At 45.5% G+C, this 22,541-nt stretch overlaps 1 protein-coding gene across 7 annotated transcripts in view; it reads right to left on the bottom strand.

Annotated features, from left to right (window-relative positions):
* Positions 1–22,541, bottom strand: part of LOC119464580 (SH3 and multiple ankyrin repeat domains protein 3-like) — a 172,808-nt gene that overhangs the window by 16,920 nt on the left and 133,347 nt on the right. For 2 of the 7 annotated variants that reach the window (XM_037725598.2, XM_037725603.2), the window contains 7 exons: positions 19,724–19,795; positions 16,306–16,431; positions 13,570–13,750; positions 9,770–10,071; positions 7,390–7,672; positions 4,328–4,582; positions 768–986 (listed from right to left, as the gene is read on the bottom strand). In XM_037725598.2, coding sequence (XP_037581526.1) covers positions 768–986; positions 4,328–4,582; positions 7,390–7,672; positions 9,770–10,071; positions 13,570–13,750; positions 16,306–16,431; positions 19,724–19,795 — 1,438 coding nt within the window. The remainder of the gene's footprint in view (positions 1–767; positions 987–4,327; positions 4,583–7,389; positions 7,673–9,769; positions 10,072–13,569; positions 13,751–16,305; positions 16,432–19,723; positions 19,796–22,541) is intronic. The other 5 variants (XM_037725600.2, XM_037725601.2, XM_037725602.2 and 2 more) reach the window with 5 other exon arrangements.

The raw sequence follows: 22,541 nt of genomic DNA, 5'->3' as shown, positions 1-22,541 counted from the left end.
CGTGTGTCCATGTGCGCTTCGTGGCGTAGTGGGCTAGCGCCGCGCGTTCGGAAGGGAGGGGTCCCTGGTTCGATTCCGCGCTACGGACACAACTTTCGGAATTTTTTTTTCACATAAAACTAGACGTAGCTACCTACTACGACGACGACGACTACGACGACGACTACTACTACTACATACTACAGAGGAGGGACAGACCCACCCACCCTAAGGAGCTTCGCCCCTAAAAATTGGAAGACGCCTAAGCTTCGCCTTTAAGAGTGGAACGCGATAGCATTCAAAGACCCCTGACTGCTTGTCAGGCTTCCCGGCAAACGCAGCTTTCTTTTTTCTCCAACTTGGCCTCCGCGCGCGACTACCGAGGAGGCGAAGCGCCATCTGGATGATGTTCTTGCGAGGAACTAACCGGTGCGCGCCACTGTATGAATGGTAGAAATGCTGGAAAAGGGGTTTGTGTTTGAGTTCCCGCGTAAGAGAATTAGGTTTTGTCGTATATTCAAATTACAATCCCACGCTATCACGTCTGTAGATTGTGGTTAAGTCGTACTTTACGATTTTTCTGACGCATTTTACATTGAGAAATTCAATTAGTTCACTAACTCCTCCGCGCCACGCGGAGGGCCCGCGCGGTCGGGGTGGTGCGGGATGAATTTCTTCGGCCGCGGACGTCAACGCCGACACCGACGCAGGATTTTCTGCGACATGGGGCCTTTAACGGTGTCGCGTTAAAAATTGATCGGGCAACAACGAGAGCACGTGCCACCCACCTTGAACAATGTCACCGCAGTTGAGGGAGAGGTGTCCCTGGAGCGGGCTCTGGTACTCGGAGACACAGACGCATGTTGTTCCCACCGTGATCACTTCGGGCGTGTCCGAACTGTCGGTGCTCGAGTCGCAGCTGTGCGCGCTGTTGCTCGTACAGACACCCGATGATTCGCTTGTGGCGCTCTTGTCTGCGAGTGGCAGCGCGACCAACGACGCCGACACTGTCAACACTGGTAATAAGACGGCGCCACTGAAGGCAGTAGGCAGCGGAACGCCTTAGCGGCTGGGCCATTGCGCAGCTAAGCACGAGGTCGTGGGCTCAAATCCTGGCCGTGGCGGCCGCATTTCAGTTGGGGCGAAATGCAAGAACGGCCGTGTGGGCCATGCATTGGGTGCACGTTAATGATCCCCAGGGGGACAAACTTTCCGGAGTCCCTCCTCACGGCGTGCTTCATAATTCTATTGTGTTTTGACACGTAGAACACCTGAATTTATTTTTCTTTTTTAAGTGGGTTTTAGTAAATGGCTTCGTCAGCATCTCATTTGAGGTTTGAAAGCGTACCGACAATCTTGAATTATATATTGCAACAGTTCCACCGCTAAAGAGGGAAGTAAAGGTTTTATACGTATGACTGTTTCAAGGATCATATCTGTAACAATTAACCAGAATTGTAGTGAAAAACGCAACGATTAACAGACTACATTTAAGGACTATCCGAAACATACGCAGCCTGTCTACAAATGTATGTCATTAGCGATCTTCTGTGTGCTGAATACCGTTAGCGAATTACCGGCAACTAGCAACATTACATACTCCTCAGTGACTGGTCACATAGGGAAATACAAGCGATGACGCTGCATTGAAGTACTAGACTCTTGGCTCTTTCGTAGCTATTCACAACAGCACTACTTCACTGCATTATTATGCTGCAGCAGTTGCAATGCAACAGGTGTAGTTCTTGTCAGAAGAAACAATTAACATACTGATTGATTGATTGATTGATTGATTGATTGATAAGAGTTAATGTATGGAAGCTACACAGGACCTACGAGAAACACCTGCGTGGGAAGCTCAGGATTAGTTTTGTACACTTCGGTCTCCTTAGCATTCACCGAAAGCTCGGAAAACGAGTTATTCTGCATTCCGTTTCCATTGGAATGCGACTGCCGAGACGGGAGTCACAACTGCGGCTGTGTGCTGAGTAAACGATGGCACTAGAATGGCGGCACGATGGAACGTTTCGTCCCTGTTGCGTCCTACAGTAATTAACGCAAGGAAAAATGAACGCGCACCCAACTAACCAAATTCACAGCTCTTCTAAATGGCACTAGAAGCGCCGAGTTAAGCTTTGTCTTGGGCGCCTCGTGTGCCACCCGCGGAACTCTGGGGATTGCAAAACCCTAAACGGAGAGGATGCGAAATCACCTGTCTCCCTAGAGCTTTTGGGCATGACTGATGTTACAGCAGACGTACAGTCAAGCACAAAATATTACAGACCATGAAATCTGAGAAAAAGCTGAATATCTCCGCAGCCTCGCAACGCAACATGGTATTTGCATTTCGGGCCTCGACGAGAATATGCCAACAACAGTGACGTATACAGTTTTAGTGGCTAATGCTACAGGCTGCTCGAAAATTGAAAGTTTTCTGAGATCGCGTGGTCCGTAATCTTTTGCGGTTGTCTGTACTCCCGCAGACAGCTACGCCAATGCATAGAGAAGCTGCGTTTCTTTTGACAAAGGATGTACGTGCACGGAGCTTCATCAAATAAACACCTCGTATTTGAACAGAAATAGCGCGACAGCGGTCATCATCATGAGTACTCTTTCATCTTTCAGGTATTTTGCGACGATAAGCAGTCAAAAATCCGTATACTCTGAAACTTGCACTCAAACTACATGCCTGCATTCAGTCTCATGCACATCGTTGGTCATTTGGCATGCAGAAAAAAAAACTTTTTTTCCCTGGTCAGCATTTCAAAACGGGCAAAATGTGAGCCTTATAGTTATATCCTTGTTCGTGCAGACAGTCAGAGGTCACACACCGTTTCACGCACAACAGCACAAACACCAAACTTTTCAAAAAGTCAAAATAAGTTTATAAGCAACTAAAAATACCTAATATAGGAGCAAACACGTTCTTTGACATGTTGTTTTTAGTTCAAGAAGTTCATCATACATGGTTCTTTCCACACCAACTTAAAAGTGCAGTTTCGAGGTTGCTTAGAAGCATTAATGGCGAAATCACCCATATGACCATTATTCCGCAGAAACATACATGTTTACCATTTCTAAACTGATTGGACGTTTCGTTTTATCAACGAAGCTCATTAAACTGAGACATTTAACGCTAGCGATTTGAAGAAATAAAAAATTGCAGCCTGTGAAATTATGGTAATGTGGAGTACGCTTGCTACAGTGCAGCATTTAATGTATGGCATGACCTTTTAACCTTTTTCTACGTTTACCATGTCAGCTTACGAGAGTATAGGTTTCACTTCTCAGCAGAACGTGACATCTCACACGACAACCTCAATAACCTACCGAATGCTTAGGTACTCTACAATAGCTAGCATAGCTGGTAAGATAGTGCCGGAATGTTGGTTGCCGACCTTGGTCCAGTAGACCACAGAACACATCATGCGTAGGCAGCCAACCTATCAAAATAAGTCTGCCTGATTCTTGCTTTCTGCAACCTGAATCCCAATTTGAGCTTTTAGTATGCCGGGACAAACTGAAGTCTGACACATTTACCCGATGTCGCTAAGAGAACAAGAGTGATATCTAAATTGCACTTCAATGAGAGTATTACAAAGCGACACGAAAAGCCAATAATACGGGGTCGTCAGAAAGACCGCTTCTGTGTTTATTTGTAACTTCATGCCACTTATTCCCGAATGTTCCCTTTCTATCCATTAATATTCCTCCACCCTACAGATTTCCGCAAACTCATTTATTGAGACAAACCTGGCGCACTCCACGCAGAACGCTTCTTGCTGACGAACATACTCTAGGTTGCCCAGAGAACTTACCAAACACCAGCAAAAAAAGAAAAACATCGAGAATTGTAGACTGCGAACATTAAGTCTGCGCTAACAAGCAGCTCCTTTTTTGGCAGCAAACATTAGTGCCCTATTTAAATCAATTTATTTCGAGAGTTATTCTACCTCCCAATGGGAGTACATTGGGACTTACTGGGCCCAAGCGAAGTATACTTGAACGATAAAGGTCGCGAATATGGAGATACACATAGGACAAGCAGGACGAGTGGGCGGCAGAAACACGGTTGCCTAAATTTATCAGCAGCGTCCGAACAAGGTTAGCCTTACTAGAGCCAACGTTTACAGAAGTGGACTTCGTCTTCACCAAGACCCATGACGTTAAGAGATGTCCTTCTACCGAAACGTTGGCTCCAGGCACAGGCGTCCCTTGTTTCGCTACTGTTCATCAAATGGGACAAGCAGTTAATCTCGCAAGATCTCGAAGTGAATCTTCACAAGCCCACAAGTTCGAACTCGTGCTCTACGCGGGTACACAAGATGCGATCAGTCGAGAAACCCACCGGTGGCCGAAGAGGCCGCCGTGCCCGAGCTGCCCTCGGAGTCGTTCGCGTGCGACGAGGAGGCCATGGACGAGGCCTCGGACGCGGTAGACGCGGCCGATGAGAACGGGGGCAGCGACCGATTGGACGGGCACGGCGACGGCGGCTTGGCGCCCAGCACCACAAGCTCCAGCCTCGGGTCGCTGTGCGTGCGACTCAGGGCGGCGCTGCTGGCTCTCCGGCGAGGGTTGTACGTCGGCGGTTCGCGGTACGGCACTGCACGCGCCAAAGCTCGCCGTCAGGTGGCGCGCGCATCTTGGCCCTGCTGCCGCCGCTGCCACTAACTACTTCTACCACGTAAACTACGAGGGCGACTCAAAAATTATCCGCTTTCCCACTGCAGAACTTCTTTCGGCCAAAGTTTTCAGAAAAAGCCGAATAATATGCTTTCAGCTGAAGAATTTCAGCCCAGATTTCAGCCCAGATTTTCGGCACAATTTGTACGCCGGTCTCTAAGCAGGATCCTAAAGACTCGGGTCACGTGCGCACTTAGTGTGGTCATCCGTCGTGGAAGGGTGTCCAGCTCCTTCTGGATGGCTCATGCACTTCGTTCCTTCCGTGAAATTCTCTTAAAAACTCACGTTGGTTCGTGGCAGAACACTTTCTCCGTACAATGTCCAACGTCTTCGGTATACCAGCACCATATAGGCTAGTTTTGCTAGAAAGACGAACGTCTGCACTCTCCTTTTCTATCCTGTGAAGTATAGTTATTGTAGCCACCAGTTTTGTCACTGTTTCTGCAAGCTGATTTGGCTTATGTTCGTACCTGCTCGGCCGTGACAGGTGAGGCAATGACCTCGGAGAAAGATCGAGGACACAGTGGTCAATAGAAAATTCAAGACAACAGGTGTGCGGATAACTTTTGACTCGCCCATGTACCAAGAAAAGCGCAGGTTTGGGCTAGTCCGATACCAAATGCATCTGCGGACCCTCCATTTGTTTAACTAACAAAGAACTAAACTTTAAGAACACGGCATGTGTTAGATTGTAATTCCGTGACCTTGGTAGTGGTATCATCTTTTCTTTCGGTTTCAATGCACTATTCCGTGACAACAGAGCCAGCATGTCTAGGTCGATGGCAGTCTGTACATGACATAGTTGCAGTAACACGTGTCAACGCAGAACTTCTTGCAGAATTTTATTGCTACTCGCAATAAATGAATGACACAACTGCGGGCAAACTCTGAACAAGCTAACAAGTATTGTTCTAACCAATGATTTATGCAAGTTGAAACTAAAATTTCTACAAGAAATTTGTCACGATGTGCACACAACTGTTCCATGAAAATATTTTGTCCAGAAGTATCAATAAATTTCGTCGTGTGGAACAACTATTTTGTTGATTTATACACGATTTTTTTACAATAAGCACTCAACTCATGTTTTATAAATCGATATTAAGATTTCTGCCGGTTGTTGGCCACATTAAAGATCTGATGATTACCACTTGTGTCCCTAACGTGCGAAAGGCTTAGGCAAGCCCACTGCGATGCCTACAATATATGCGCATAATTCCGAAGATACAGTGCAACTCATAATACAAGAAGACACTCTTGCAAGCTTCCTAAGATACCATTTTTTCGGATCATATGTATATGACGTTCTGTAAGACTGAGTAGCCTTCCTTCCTTAACGTAAGTTTTTTTAATTAAGATGAAATTGTCAGTGTCATTCCACCTCATTAATGATACAACTGTATAAAAAAGTTTAGAAATCATAGTCGAAGGCCGATCAAAACGTTGACAGCTTTGTGCACAATGAGTTTATAGTGAACAAGATGTCACAGTGACATCCGAAGGTATCTTTTTCAATTTAATTTGAATTGCGTGGTATTTTTTTTTCACTTTCCTTTCAAAGCCCCTACTAATATCAGTTTTATGTAACAAAACAAACGAACACAGGCAGGGTTTACTGGAAACAAAAGAAAACAAAGTGACAATGAGTGAAGCATAATTCTGGATGCTACATTACATGCATTTGTATGGGTACATATACATGCATCATGAAGTGAGCAAAATACCACATGAACATGCCATGTGTCATGCATAGTTTGACGCGTGTGCAATCATGTGCATGTGAGTACTCCGTGCAAGACACCTTGGATTTGCTTCCCTAGACAACTGCACATTAACCATACTTCGATATCTCCACCAGCAGTCAAGAATATCAAACCTGCATATTTATCATTAAGTGCGAACTCTGTGGGTTCTGCAAGAATATACATTAGTTATTTACAACATCGATGTTTGCGCATATTTGAAATCATTAGTCAAATCATGTGGCACAGGCATCTTAATTTCAACACTGAAGGCCTTTCTGTTTATACAGTTTATCTAAGCATTACCACACTTTTGCATTTTATTGCTATTATGACTAGTAAAAGACTATATAAGTTGAAGCGTTTCTCTGCAACAAGAAAAAGTAAACTTGGACATATCGGCGTTCTTCGGCTTATGATTGCCAATGACATAAAGTCTAAACCGTAAATTTGTGCCCCTAGCTTTTGCACAGCGCTCCTCAAATACAGCCTGCCTCGAAAGTTTACAGGACATCGGATTTGGCGAAATGCCGAGTTCCCGCGATGCCTGCTTCCGTGGGTTTGAATTCAGTGTTTATCTGCAATAATTATTGTTACCCACATAGTGATATCTTGCATTAAAATACTCTTGCTAGCAAAGACGACACTCACATGTATCGTGGAACCCGTGACCCACAAACATTTGTAGCTGAATCCCTTCAGAATTGCTGCAGGTCTTCGACGTATCAAGGCTGCCAGTAACAATTTCTTGAACTTCGGATGCCTTACCCATATTCCAGAGCTTTCTTTTTCTTTCTTTGCCAGACCCAGCTTCGAAATCGATGCTGGCTTTCTAGTATTTGCACTAACCAGCATCGTGGCAATTCCGGGAGCAGATTAAGCAAGGCTCTTGCACTGTTATTGGCTGGTGACCACTAGCAAGGGATCGGACGAGCACTAACGAGTTTCTGCACGTGGGCACGTGACGAGAGAACGTTAAACGCACCGACGTCCTCGGGCTTGTGATTGCGGATGACGTCGGCGAGGCCGAGGTTTCCGGCGATGACGGCGACCTGGTAAGGGTTCTGGTTGGCGTAGTTGAGGGCGGCCGGGTCGGCCCCCCGGAACAGCAGCACCCTTGCGCAGCTCTCCCGGTCGTTGACGGCGCAAACGTGCAGCGGGGTGTTGCCGCTCGCGTTGCGCGCGTTCATGTCCGCCCCGTAGAACAGAAGCTGCTCCAGGTGCTGGACCAGGCCGTGCTTGCACGCTTGGTGCACCTCTTGCCAGCCCTGCCGCGCACAGGCAGAGGAAGCATTGCGGTCTCGTGCACACGCACAGTTAAACCCTCTAAGACGCTGTGTGCACAATTGTGTACGCCGAGAAAGTGCGTCAACAGCTGCAGCATCGATGAAAGTAACGGTATTTAACGTGCCGTTCGCATACATCTTGAAACTGCTCTGATTGGAATCGTGTTGCAAGTTTGAATAACGGGTTCAAAGTGTTTTAGTAAAACGAGTGCGAAGGTAGACGGTTGTGTGTACTATCGACCCAAAAAAGTTTACGGGCCAAGGGATCTGACAAAAAGCTGAATATCTCCGCAGTCTCAAAACGCAGCCTGGTATTCCCATTTCCCGCCTCTACTGGTATATGCGAACAACATTGTGAAAGTAAGGTTATACTGGCTACTTTTAAAGGATGCTCGTATATTTATCGTTTTCTGAGATGCCGTGGTCCGTAAACTTTTTTGGGTGATAGTACTTGCTCAGTGTCAGTATGTTGTTTTGTGTAGTGGCTGTACTCATTTCATTGTTTTTCCCAGTGTGATGTATCAAGCATAATTCTTAAGTGCGTGGATGGATGCTTTTCAAGCCTGCTAGACATGAAATAGTTGATGTTCTCATATGTGATGTTCCTGCAGGGAGTTTTCGCATGGAGTCCATGTTCTGTAAACCTGTCAAAACTCACTAAAGAATTGAAAATTCTTAATCTATTCTGGAGCTGTATGCATTTATATGATTCTGAATATGCAAGAAATGCGGAGAAAGTAGGTTTTCAGTCAGCAGAATGGATTGGCGTCTTAAAGTGTTAATCTCACTTTACAGATTAATTCGTGGGGTTTACTGTGCCAAAAGAACTCTGCGCGGCTGCAGGAGACACGGCAACGGAAGGCTCAGGGTTAATTTTGACCACCTGGGATTGTTTCAACGAGCATTCAAACCTCAATGCACAAGCGATTTTGTACCCCCCACCGATCGGAATCAGGCCACTGCCACGGTCGCGAATCGGAGTCGATCCGTAGCAAAACGCCATGACCTCTCAGCCATAAGGGCAGGATCCTACACATAGTAGTTGGCGCTTCTCTGTTCCTTACTTGTCCCAGTTTTTTTCACGTTCCGTACTTTGTGCAAGAAACAACATGCTTAGCAAGCTTAGACACCAACTAGCCCAAGAACAAGTCATTCAGGATGCCACAACTCGCGTTTGTCGCGACTTTGACAGACGCATCTCCACTAACCTGACCTTATATGTAAGCTTTGTCCGCGTCGGTCAGTAAAGCACAATGCACATGTCTTCCCTGTTTCCTTGGTTCTTTAAAGAAACACACAATAAAAGAATCATTGTATGCGCACACCTACGTACTATAGGCGAGCTGCTGCAAAAACGTGGACTCGTTCCGCGAAAAGTGGTGTGTTTACTTGACAACTACGTTAAGTGGTTTGTTTACTGTCAATGTGGACCTCTTGGTCCACATTACAGTAAACAAACCACTTAACGTAACGTGTTGCGAAATTTCAGTCAAAACAGAATATAAAGCAGCAGTAAGCTCAGTTAGCATGTAGGTTCCCTGCCATCTAGGTTGGTGCATGGAGGACTCCTACACGAAAGTTCAGAGAATGTATATCCCGTATTTTTGTAGCGACCATGTGTAGTGATTAAAACTATAGAATGCGCGAACTGATGCGTTCCTTTATTCATTATATTCTTTTCTTTTCTTATCTTTTCTGCCCTTGCCACATCCCCCAGTGCAGAGTAGCCAACCGGACACTTAATCTGGTTAACCTCTCTGCCTTTCACCTCTTGTTCTCTCTCTCTCTCTCTCCCTCTCTCTAGATGCTGATTAAACTCTCCGTCGTGTCACTCTTATCTTTGTTATAATGTATCTTCATTATAACGCTTTATTTGGTTATTCCTGTGAAACACAAATAAAAGGTTCAGCCGAAGCGCCTTATTCCTGAGACGCGCACAGAAACCCATTTATAACAGAACTGCCAGAAGAAACATATGCCGAAAATCTGTTTGTTTTCATAAATTATCGGCATAAAATTGAACGTCGCAGTACAAGCCAGATGGCATTGAGACAGGCCAGGAACACTCGCGGCATATACCTGCGGATCGGCGACCCCCAGCGTTGCGTGGTCGTGCAGCAGCGTCTCGGCGAGCTGCGGGTCGGCGTTCCACAGCACTGTGTAATAGAGCGGCGTCAGTCCCCGGGCGTCCTTGTAGTTGGGCGACGCGCCCAGGTCCAGGAGAGTCTTGAGTGCCTCCAGGTTGTTCTTCTCGACGGCTCGGTGCAGCGCCGTCCGGCCATCCTTGGTGCGGTAGTCCAGCAGCGCCCCGCCGTTCACCAGCGCGATGATTACCTTGCTAGGACTCTTCAGGCCCGCGGCCAGCGTCAGCGGGGTCTCTGCTTGTCGCGATTTTGCGGAAAATGCAGGAAAAAAAAGCCCAGGTGAAGTTTCAGTTACGAAGGCTTGCCCACGCGGGGTCTGCTTGTTCCAGACCCAGTGCATTTTTATTACCAGTGTCTACATGAGTACTTGTCATTTTACTCGCACAGTACACTACGACACCCAGTGGCTTATGAAGGTACTTGAAGAAACAATCACCGCCGGTGAATCACATAGAGCGAGATTCAGGTGCTGGAGCGTGAAGCGCAAAGCGTGGACTAGGACCGTCCGACAAAAGCTGTGCCTTTTGGCGTCCTTATCTACTGCTTCGCGCTACGCACCATTGCACAGAGGATATATTTCTAACCAGCCAAAAGTGCCACTCTGTTAGGTTCAATAGGAAACAAGAAGCAATAGGTTCAGGAGGTGCTGTTGTTACGCACAAGCAAGAATGTTATGCTGTACAATGTAAACAGCCCGTCAAGACGGCTCTGATTGTCGATGAATCTAGAAGTCGCTACAGCGAGCTCACGCCACCCAACCGGTCACCGCTGTCGGGGCGACATCCAACGCCGACGCGCAGCGGTCGTGTACGCGTAGGTCTTGAGTCTTGTTGTGTCAGTTCTCATCTGTATACTAAACAGCTGCCACCATATTCAAACTGCGGAAGGCACGACGCCGTATGATGCCCGCGAAAGCGTTCCATGTAGTTCGGTTTGAGCAGTCACACGTTCGATTAGTTGATCTACAATAGGCCGTTTACTCAGGCCAGCAACCAAGTTTCCATTTGCATTGGCAGCACACTGAACTATAATGACGTCACACGTTTGACTGGAGGCCGTGGTTAACTCTACATCCCGTTTGTGAAGGCAGATAAGCCAGTCCGTGCTTGAGGGACAGGGACGGCCTCTTTTTGTGAGGAGGTCAAGACCCACCGGTCACATGTGTCCTCAGCGCTGAATTATCTTGAAGGCGAACGACTAATGTTAGTGTTCTTAAGGGACACGAAAGAGCAACAGTAAGTTTAGCCTAAGTATATTTATTGCGATAGAATTCACAAGGACACTCAAGGCGAATTTTCACCATCGTAGTCGGCATCGCCGTGAGGTTGCGTATAAAATCCAAGTGATAAGACCCTACCGCGCCCAGCGCGCCCTATGCCGTTGGTGCGAGGAAAAACGTGCGAAAGTAAGCCGAGAAGGATGGCGGCTTGACGCGCGCCCAAGTTGTAGGTAACGGGATAAAGCGCGCAGTAGGGGAGGGGGTACAAGTGAGCGCACGTCTCCTCCGCTAGCCCGGGCCGTGGCAGCGCATGGCTGTCGGCGCGGCTGAGCGTGTACACCACCCGCGCCCCTTCTTGAAGGTAATCTACGGCGAGTGCAAAGATGGACGAGCCGAGATGGCTGGTGGCGGCAGGTGCGCTGTCTTCCCGCGCAACTAGTGTTCTCTCGTAGACCCGTTGAAGCGAGTGTACAAAGAAAGTACAAAGTACAAAGGAAAAAAAACTGTTGAAAGCGAAAAAAAAATATCTCGCTTCCTGTTTTAGTATATGTCTCTGTGTCACTGAGTCGGCGTTTCTCTTTTTAGTTCCATTGTTCAACGTGCACTTGAAATAACATGACCCAACAAGTCCAATTTATTGTTTTGCCGACTTAGTTATCTCTACCTTGCGTCAGGGCTTCCAATCTATGCCTGTAAATATCCTTATCTGGTGGCTCTCGCAACCCGACTTCAACAACCTCCTTTCCTTTACATTCTCACGCAGATACGCTAGCAACTGTGGAAAACGTATTTCTTTTTTTACCGATCTGCCAGATTGCCGCTTGAAACATTCCATTTTTTATCTAAAAGTCACAGTGAATATGATGGTGACTGAGGTTCCCTCTAAATATAGTCTTTATGTTTTAATTATTTTCAGAAGCCTCGTTCATTATCTCTTTAACTGCAGCTTTAAATTACCTCCTGCGGGGGCGAGTCAGCGGTCGGAATGTGAAAAGGCAAATAAATCCCCGATTCCCTAAAACAGGTTTCAATATCTTGCTTTGCCTAGAAACGGATCTAGGTGGCTCACTAATAACCTCTTCAGTATGTTTAACCTCGTCGGTATGTCTTTAGAAGCAGCGACATCGCCCTTGGAATAAAATGTGGTTGAGGCACCGAACTGAGCCAAAGCCGTTCGAGTAATTTTACACTGGCAATTCACTTTACCAAAAAATGTGGCTATAGGCAAACGTTTCGTTAAGGTGCCTATAAACTTGCTAGATTTAACGACATTCGCACAAAGTTACGAACACTGGCGCAGATCCGGACGCACTGCAGTCGAACGCCTCTACAACTATATATAATGACCTTTGTAACGAAGGATTCTGTCGGTTCCGGCCGAAATGGTATATTTCATATGTATTTATGCGAACGCCTCTACAGCGAAGACCACTGCAACGACTCCACCTGAACAAAGAAGAAAATTAGGCGCCACAAAGGGTTGATCTGTTAATTAGCAACGAACGCGCGTAATGGCGCCGCGACTGTCATTACGCGAGTGCCATGATGTAAGGAACGCCGGTCGACACCACAGCAACGACGCGGACCACGCCGTGACCCTCGATGCCACAAGGTCGGCTCGAATCACACATTCCGTAGGACAAAGCGTACCGAAGAAAATTAGCGATTTCGCTCAATTAAGCATATATCTATTGAATTCACGTTAAACAAATGTTTTGTTTCGCTGATTTCGCTTGTGTTCTATTGGGATCCACACGGTGCGCGATCTCTCCAACGAAGTGATCTGCCAAACGAATAATTTTGGGGGTCTCAAGCGCTTCGTTATAACCTCCTAAGACCCATTGTACAATACACTGCACATTGTCATCAATTTTTTTTAGATATTTACTCGGAAGTGATTAGGCAAAATACTCATCGTGGGTATGAAGTATGCGGTTCATGTGTAACTGTAAAGAAGTGGTTTACTCGTGTTCTTTTCATTCGATAGCGGGAAATTCGACATTAAATTGATTTAGACCTCTGTGTCGTCCCGGACGGCCGGAAGCTAGCTTGAGGTTTATCTCGAAATCACAGATATTGCATGTAATAAATGCAGTTTTTACCATAGCAAACATGAGAAGATTATATGGAGATATTTGCTTTTTTTTTTTTTTTCACGTACACGGAGACGCAGCTTTTGGCATCTAATCGTGGTATTCAAATTTAAAAGAAATGTTTTTCATGTTCATACCATAACTCATGTTTAGGGAAATAACATGCAATATAGACAAGGAAGACACAGACAAGGAAGAACAACGACACTGGCGCTATATATATTGTCTACATTGGGCTGTTACTTCCCTAAACATGAATTCCCACCAACTCGCCCAAGTTTCTCTTCTAGTACAGTTCATACCATAACGGTAGACAGTAAACACCACCTTGTGCTGGGGTCTCGGGAGGCTCACAGCTTCTAACTTTAAAACGAGAACCCGCGTGATCTCGACCGGAGGACCGCGACGAGGCGCAGCGCTCACCTCCCGTGTCGGGGCAGTGGAAGTTCGGGTCCAGACCCCGGGTGCAGAGCTTGCTGATCTTGTCGACGTTCGAGTTGGTCACGTGATCCAGCATCCGACGCAAGTTGGCCCGCGTATGCAGCTGCTTGATTTGCTTCTCTTCCACGTTGATCATCTTGTAGACTCGTCGCTTGTAGCGTAACTGGACAGAAACAGAAACGTAGAAGCCGCGGGGTTTCGATTAGCAATGACGCACTGCGTGCACAGACTGCGGGCATCGCTGGCGTGAGGCGAGAACAATTGAATCGACAGAGGGAGAGGTGACGTAAGCGTCATATCGGTAGACGCTCCTCCATAAGGCCAGTGTACTTGCAAATGTCGCCGAGAGAATGGCAACAATCGAGTGCGTTTATCGCAGTGGTATTACAGCAGTACGTGCTTACACGGACGTCTTGTCAAAGTAAAAGATACACGGCCGTTTTAACAGTTAATTAACAGTTTCAATGTGAGATAACAAATAACTTCTCCTATGTCTTCCCTGGCTTCATTGTTTCATTGTCTGTTAGCTTCATGCGGTCAGTTCTGTTCTAAATTGGCTGCTGCGAAGAGATTGAGATAAAAAGTACCTCGGCTACTTTATTCCTCTCAGTTATGGAGCAAGAAAATAAAGTAATTAATATACATAAAAATAATTACTAAATAAAAAGTTGAGTGATAATGGAGATAAACATAATCAAGATATGCATTCTGGAACGCAGTGTCCACTCGAAATCTAACGTTTCTGCGGGCCACTGTCGAAATGCTTAGCCACTTTGCAGTGTTCAACGGTAGTTTAAGGTATTGAGCATATGAATAAAGGGCAAATATAATCCGCAGTCAGTATTCACGATTTATCTGATCTAACCCTAGAACAATAAATTAGAAAGGCAGAAAAACGTGCTAGTGCTTAACTTCAGTGACGTTTTGGTGTGAGCGCAGAAATTCTGTCTGTATCCCAAAAATGTTTAACTTTAACCAACAGTGGATAATTAGGGACAATTATTTGCTATTTTGACAAACGTTCTAGTTTCGCCTCATACTTTGGAGGCACTAGAGTGCATCTCTGGATTTCAGCGGTTGTACCACGCCACGAAATTAAAACATTAAGAACTCTTCTAGGCCGTAAACTATTCCTGTGCATCAGCAAATAATGGAGTGTACAGGGAGGGACACGAATGGAACCAGGCATGCAAAGCGCTGCTAATCATGAATAACCAATTTCAGGTTACGGCTTGAATTTCCGCTTTAGTACGCCTCACTATCACTATAGTTGGGCTCAAACGGGCGCTAAAGAGGATTATAGTTACGTTAAGGGCGGAATGTTAAGTTTATTATACATTTAATAGCAGACAAGTTAATCTCACTATCAGTACAATCGACCTAAGTCTCAAATGTGGCAAAAAGGAACAGGCACGGCCGCGTCGCCACCACATTGCCTCCTCGGCTTATCGTCAAATCAACATTTTGGCAGTGTCTGATGTGAGCTTCATAACTATTTATGAATAAAAACGAAATTTCACTACATCCGCGATGAGTGAAAGTCCAATGTTAGAAGTATTGAGAACTACTGCATAAAATAAAGCCCTAGCACGCGAACATGCCTGTAATAAAGTAAATGAATAAAGCATAAAAAATAAAGAGTATCTTTTTTTCTATGTTTTTCCAGCCCTCTCATGCCCAGCGAGGTTAATTATTGCCCCAGGGTAAATCAATACAGGCTTGTTGCCGATATACCGTGAAGGAAGGAAGGAAAGAGTGGAGAAGGAAAGGCAGGGAGGTTAACCAGTTCAGCACAACCGGTTTGCTACCCTACACATGGAAGCGGGATGAGGGGGAATGAAAGATGGGGAGGAGAGAGAGAGAGAGCACACAGCATAGCACACACATCGTCAATCACAGTCCGTCACTCTTGCGCGGTACGTGACATCACTGTCACAGCCGCTTGTCCAAGCCCGTTTCTTTTAAAAACCGAAGTAGTCCCTTCGTCGCCTTCAGCTGCGATGTCTTCTGTCGACGACACGTGAGAATCGTTTCAATTGACATTGGTATACCGTAAAATCATTCCTATACGAACAACATGAATACAAACCGCGAGCCAAAATAAAAGCCTTACGCTAATAAAATACAGCCACGGCAGTTTTTTTTTTTTTTTTTTTGGTGGTAGCAACACTGAATTCCACTTAAAGCGCTAAAAATTTTCGTCCACGAATATAATACGAGACGTCAATTTGGCGTCGCAAAATCCGCAAGCACGGATATCGTATAATATGCCGAATTTTCGATAGCTCACGTCTCACTTCATTACTCGGCCAAACTTTTCAATCTTGCTTCTCAAATAATTGGCTCCGAAGTAGTTCGACAAGGGTAGTAGCATGGCCTAGCCCGGCGTCCATGGCTTAATTCAGCCATGTCTTCCAAGACAATGTTGTATGTCAGTCTCTCACATAAAAATAGACAACAAGTTACCACCTCTAATGCAGCGTGCTTTAGGGAAGACAGGACGTAAACGCAAGTCTCAACTTCCGGATTAGCGTTGTTCAATATGTTTCATTTATATCATTGAGCCTGCCAACTCCACTCTTGGTGGTGACTATCGGGGGAGAAAGTGTGTTGTGCTGTTCTCGCACTTCGTGTCTACAACGGGCTAAAAGTTTACCATAACATAAGTTCACCTCAAAAGCTTCTCAATGGCCTTAACAGTTAAACGTATACACTCACCTCTAGATAGGCGACAGCGTCGGAGAGAGGGTAGTCAGCGATGGGCCGCTCTTCGTCCAAAAACTTGCCGGCTTTGCCGTTCACCGGAGGGCAATAGAGACCGTAATTGAATCCTTCCTTCACCTCCTGCAGCGAAGCACACAACACGTACTCATGTTTATTAAACGCATTAGGAGTAGGAGTAGCCATAGTAGTAGTAGCCATAGTAGTAGTAGTAGTAGTAGTAGTAGTAGTAGTAGTAATTAGTAAGGGGGGGGGGGGGAGAATACATTCTTTTCTGATCGCTTACCCTATTGGTCGACAATATGACGGGCCGCCAAAAACTGCCTTTAGCGACAATTGAAACTTCTTTTGAAGAATAGGCGTGGCCACGGGCCCAAGGACATTTTTAGTATTATTTTATAGAAAATATTGGCGACGCCTGACACTGTTCGCGAGACTCATTCAGTCACGCAAAATTCGAGATAGTGTGCTTTTTGTAGTTATTTTATGTACTGAATATGTGCGTGGTACTAAGATATGAGACGAACGGTTACCACATTTCTTGTGTAAACTTGATGCACTTTTATAGGTATTTTAACCTTACCCCTGTACGTGGCATAGTAAATCTAACCGATATTTGAGCTCTGTTTCTTCATAAATGTTAAACTGTAAGCCACAATGATTTTTGCAAGTGAATTACTCTGTGAGCGCTGTACAAGTGAATGCTTATTTCGGTCGAGTGCAGTCGATTGCAGTCGATTGCCGGTCGAGTGCAGTCACTAGAGCGACCGTCGGAGCTATTCTGGGCATGCTCAAATTCCGACACACTGCCAAATTCGCTTTGTTAGTTATCATTAGCTCACATGGCTTGATTACAAATATTACAAATGCCTCCTGCCTAAGCACACTCGCAGCTTTCGAAACTGTGTCACGGGGGCTTAATTCCAAGAGCTATATACTACATGAAAACTGTGGAGTTTACGAAAATCATGATCATATTTTTCTTAAGAGGCATGCAAATATGGCGGTTGCGTGCTGCCTATGTATTATGAACGCCAGCCGAAGCGCTTTGGCAGTGCAGAACTTATGCTGCTCAATTTTCTAGCACTTGTAAAGAGTCCAGTTTAGCTGACAAGGAAGTTTATTTACCCGTAGGCACGCGTAAAACTGTTTTATGACCGTATACAATGCAATATAACGTACCACACATGCAATACATCGTACTTCATATAAACAGAACAGATGAGCAAACAAAACAGTAAATTGCGTCTGCTTGACATTAACTTTGCCACACATCACAAACACTACGACAGTGTACATGCAAAATCATAAATGTCAGCCTCGGATTCATGAATGACATCCGAAGCACAGACTGGTACAGTTTCTACTCAGGCAAACAAAGTTTGGGCATTATTCTGGCTGCAGCAAAACTTTGCCTCGAGACACGGTTAGGTACCGCGTAGACCAGCGGCACGAAAGAGAGCCCATTATGACAGATAAACGAGGGAGTCCATGTACACATTCCCCGTCGGTTGTGCCCTGCGAAACCTCAGTAGTGGCTACAGCTATTTCTCTCACTTTCCCTAGCATATTGCATCGACACCTCGTTGTAGCCAAGACAAGAGCCGCAGCCAATAGAGCATTCCGTTCTCAGTGTGTGGCTTTTTATTACTGTATTCCTATAAAGACAATCAAAAAGGGTTAAAACAGATTTACCCGTTTTTTTCCTGAGTGTCATCCTTGACTAACCACTCTCTGATTGTGAAACCTGAGCCCTGGTTATATACAGTAGAACCCACATATAACGAATTGTGTATGACGAAGAGCAGTAAAATTCCCTTGAAAATTTTTGTAAAAAAATTTTATTTGATATATCGAATTGCCTATATATCTAACTTTTTGTTATCCCCTTCAGATTCGATATATCCGGGTTCCCGACGGCAAAACGATCATTTTCCATCGGTTTATTCATTTCTTATCGCACGTCACTGCGGGTGGCCGATACCGGCGATAGCGAAGCCCTGGCGTCATTTTCAGCCAATGAGGAAGGGCAAAAAAAAGAGCTCTTCGTGAAAAGAATCCTTATAATACGGCCCCTGTTGTGTCATAACGTAGACTGTGCCAGGTTTCGTTGCCTAAAACTGGTTAAGCCGCAATAAGAAACCGAAACTTCGTCAAGCGGTGCTGTCGATTGCCTGGCGCCCTTTTTCAGCAGCGAAGGCCAACGCGTGGACTCACGTGACGCGGGTACTGTTTAGAGTGTAGACTATAAACTACGGTAATTTCGTCGCTCTCACTCTTCTCGGCATGTTTGTGACATAAGTTTCATATAATAATACTAAGCAATATCTCGAGGGATATGCCAATGTCAGTTTTTATATGTGCGCCACCTATAAGTGTGGGCTGTTGAGAAAGCGTTGAAATGATGGTCCAGTAAGGGAACTTCTGTAAAGTTCGCCTTTGTCTCTTCGAGCGTCGCTTATTATTTTGACATTTATTAGTTGTGAACGTAGGATGCTTAAATGCTAGAAAGTAAAGTTTGCAGGCTACGACGCAACGCCACTTAATAACAATGAACAATACAATACACATCCATTCGCTTTCTCAACGCATCTATACTAGTGCACTGCAAGTTATTCAAAAAGATTGCAGCGCCAACTTTCCCTCTAGTAATTTGAACACGATTCTCTTATGTTGACACGTGGCCTCAGAGATTGGCGCGTTTACATTGCGCGTCACTTGATGTCGTCGGAGGCCATGGTTTATACATGTCTCGCACTTTGTCCTAAAGTCTAGCTCTTGTAAAAGATCATGGCAAACAGTGATTATGTTTTTTTTTTTTGTATTGCGTTTACATAGAAGCTTTCAGAAATACTGAAAATAACGACTCACCATCAGTGAAATGCGCAATGAAACATCACTCTGACGTTCGAATTGATGATGTGCAACGCACAGTCATTTCACCCCATTAGAAAATCAGGAAGTTCATTTTTATTTTGTTTTTGAGAACAGTAGAACACTACCGCCTCAGTCATCTGTCAGAAAATGAAAGGCCGTATGCAACCAACTGATGTTCTTGAAGGCTCACGAGTTCAATGCAGAATTGCCGCTTCATTTCCTTTATTAGCATCTCAGTTCAGGCGATTGCTGTACAACTTTCTCACTTTCTCACATGTATTTTGGTGCCGTCAAACCCAACTCTGGAAGCGAAGTCTAGCTTTCAGCATAAAATTAGAATAGACATTTTAGCAAATTGGCCTAAGTTCATGGCGTGACTGCGGAAGTCTAAAGTCAGCGCGTGTGTTTCTTCTTCTTTTTTTTCCCCTCTAAGCTCACGTTTGTCTATCCGCACTTCAGTGCTTTGCGCCGCAATCACGTCATTGGCTTTCGGCATTTCGGAACACACGTAAAATAATTAACCAAACCAGATACGCACCTTAGGCAGCGACGAGATGATATGCTGCTTGATGTCCCATATCAGTTCATCCTTCTGCACGTGGAAGCATTTCTGGGCGGAAGAAAAAAAAACAGAGAGAGAAAGACGGGCAATAAGTTTAGGGCTATCATGTTCGACGGCTAGGATATATTCAACGAAGGAGCAACAGCGTTGTAACAAAAACACGTCACGAAAGCACTTCCCATACGCCTAGAGCAGAAACGACAGCAGCGACACCTAGGGGACAATGAGGATGAAAGAGGCGTGCGGGACAGAGCAAACATCGGCTTGTCTCGCTGGCCAACGTTCTTCAATATTCACGAGGGTGAATAATTGACAAAGGCGGCAGCAGGAGAGGCTTCGCTCCCGAAATTCGGCAAGGGACGCACGTCAGCCCGGCGGAGGAGACGACGTGCAGTATTCAACGAGCGCACAGTTTAGCTCCTGTCGAGCGCCCGCCGGCCGCAGGAGAAAAAAAAAAGAAAAAAAACTATTAGCACTGGTGTGGAGCAGGCGCTGAAACTGCCAGTTCCCCGGCAAGCGTTGTTTGGTGTACACGGCTTGATTAAATTTGCCCGACAGCGTCACGTTCCCAAAAGCACGACAAGGTAACTAAGTCTTTATGCAAACGCGCCCACGGCAGGCAAAGCTGGACGCGTACAACGCCGAAGGTGGCAGAAGCGGTAACGATTGTCCCCCGATTTTGCTGGCGCGAGGAGCTATATAGACTGACACTAATTGAAAGAAACGCGAGAGGCTGGTTAGGAGAAACAGCGGCTGGTGGAAACGGCTGAAGTAAGGAATTAACGAATGCAAGCCTACACGGAGGCAGCACTGTAGGTCTAACAATGCATTCTTTGTTATCTTTTTCTCTTTTTTTTTTTGCTTGTTTGTTTGTTTTTCAGACCAACTTTGATGCACCAGATGTCAACTACAGTGCGCGATCGCTTCGTACGTATAAGAAATGACTCGGCTAAACCACTTAATGCACGGCGTAAGCACTATAATGATTGCGTAAAATGCCAACAAAATGTGAAACAAGATGTGAACGTTACGCGTTTCCCTTATTACTTCAGCGAAGTATCTCGTTACGCCATTTACACGCATTGGTAAGCCTTCATACATATTCTGCCGATTACCTTCGACTTGTGCACCTTTTATAAAAGGCGGCGTTCTTACTTTAATGTATTTTTTTTCCTGATCGCGAGGGTATCTGAAATACAAAAGTGCCACTTCTTTTCTTTTTTCTTCTTTTTCTTTCACAGTAAGCGGTTCAAAAGTCGGTCATTTTCGGTGGTGATTTCTCGACGAGCCACTTACTCTGCGTGGGTCGTCGTGTACTACGTATTCAAGCCCCCCCCCCCCCCCCCCAAAAAAAAAAAAAAAAAAAGAAACATGCAAACTGCAGATGCAAATTTTATGTGTGTTAGCATACCCGCCTCGAAACCACTTTTCGCATATAGAATGTTTCAGGATGTCCACTTGTAACGGAAACAAGGCGATCTAGATCCAGACACTTTCGTTCGTGAGAAAGAGAAAAGAAGAAAGTAAACGAAATGAAAAAAATGATGCTAATACTAATACTAATAATCGCCGGTATACAGCAATGCCGTTTGCCAAATATGTTACCTCCCACTGGTAGCGATATAATGGTGTCAGTATAGGTCCCATGGCTTTGAACGTGCGAAAGCAAAGAGCTTTCTGTGCATTCTTCAAGTTTTTCTGTTTATTCGGATTGTGGTAGTTAACTCTAGTGCCTGAATGAAGGGATTTATGTAAATTAACTGGATTCTCGAACGACTTCCGCTTTCTGCAGGAACCGTGGTAACGTTAGTCAATTGCCACTATCGATTTTCTTGCATGTCAGAAACCCAAAATCTCCTTTCCCGAAAACCAGAATGTCTTTTCTTCCGAGATTGCCATACACTTTCTTTCTTTCTTTCTTTCTTTCTTTCTTTCTTCTTTCTTTCTTTCTTTCTTTCTTTCTTTCTTTCTTTCTGCGGTGCATATTACATGCTCCAACATGGAAGGGAGCCCCAGCGACAGCTTTGAAATTACGCGGCTCGTCGGCCTGGTTTGCGTGTCGCCATCTATCGGCGAGCCGGCCATACTACTTCGGACACGTTCGCGTGCACGCTCTTATGCAGCTCGCTACATTTTCTTTCTTTCTTTTTTTTCCGTCGGCGCTCTAGTTCAGTTAACGCGGCAAAGGCGGCGCTGCAGTCCTGTCTTTCATCGCGTGCCGAAAGCTATTAACCGGCTTCGGCTTAGAAACTAGAACTTACCAACACCTCGCGGACAAAGTGGTCTGTGCAGGCGCTAGACTGTACCTGACGCAACAGCAAGTGCACGGCTTCAATTGACGTCAAATTTATTTTTAGTGCTGTCTAACCTAAACCGTTACTTTCTCGCGAGACTTGGGATATAGCCTGTGCTTTTGAATTCCCGTGCGAGCCGAATCTAGATGCTTTCGCGCCAAAACACACCGTCTACTCTTCCAGTCTCCAAGCGTTATGAGAAGACAGCTTATCACGCGCAAACTAAAGTCAATGGACTCACGGGTGTGGTCACTTGTTTCGGAACAATGCTCAAAAAGAGAGAGAGAGAGGCGGGGAGGGGGGTGCGGGAGGGTCTAGAAAACAGCTATCTTGGGACTAGCGATCGGTGTGCCGGGAAAGAATCACGCCAGGTTGAGGAGGGCGGAAAAAAAAAAAAAAAGCTCATTGCCGGGTCATCGGCGAGTAATGGTGTTTGGGCACGATCAGGCGCGACACGGAGCATGCGCGAGACGTTTTGCCAGACGCGAGAACATTGAGGA

The sequence above is a fragment of the Dermacentor silvarum genome, chromosome 9 (assembly GCF_013339745.2).
Source record: "Dermacentor silvarum isolate Dsil-2018 chromosome 9, BIME_Dsil_1.4, whole genome shotgun sequence".
Lineage (NCBI taxonomy): Eukaryota > Metazoa > Arthropoda > Arachnida > Ixodida > Ixodidae > Dermacentor > Dermacentor silvarum.
This window is presented reverse-complemented; position numbering and strand designations above follow the sequence as displayed.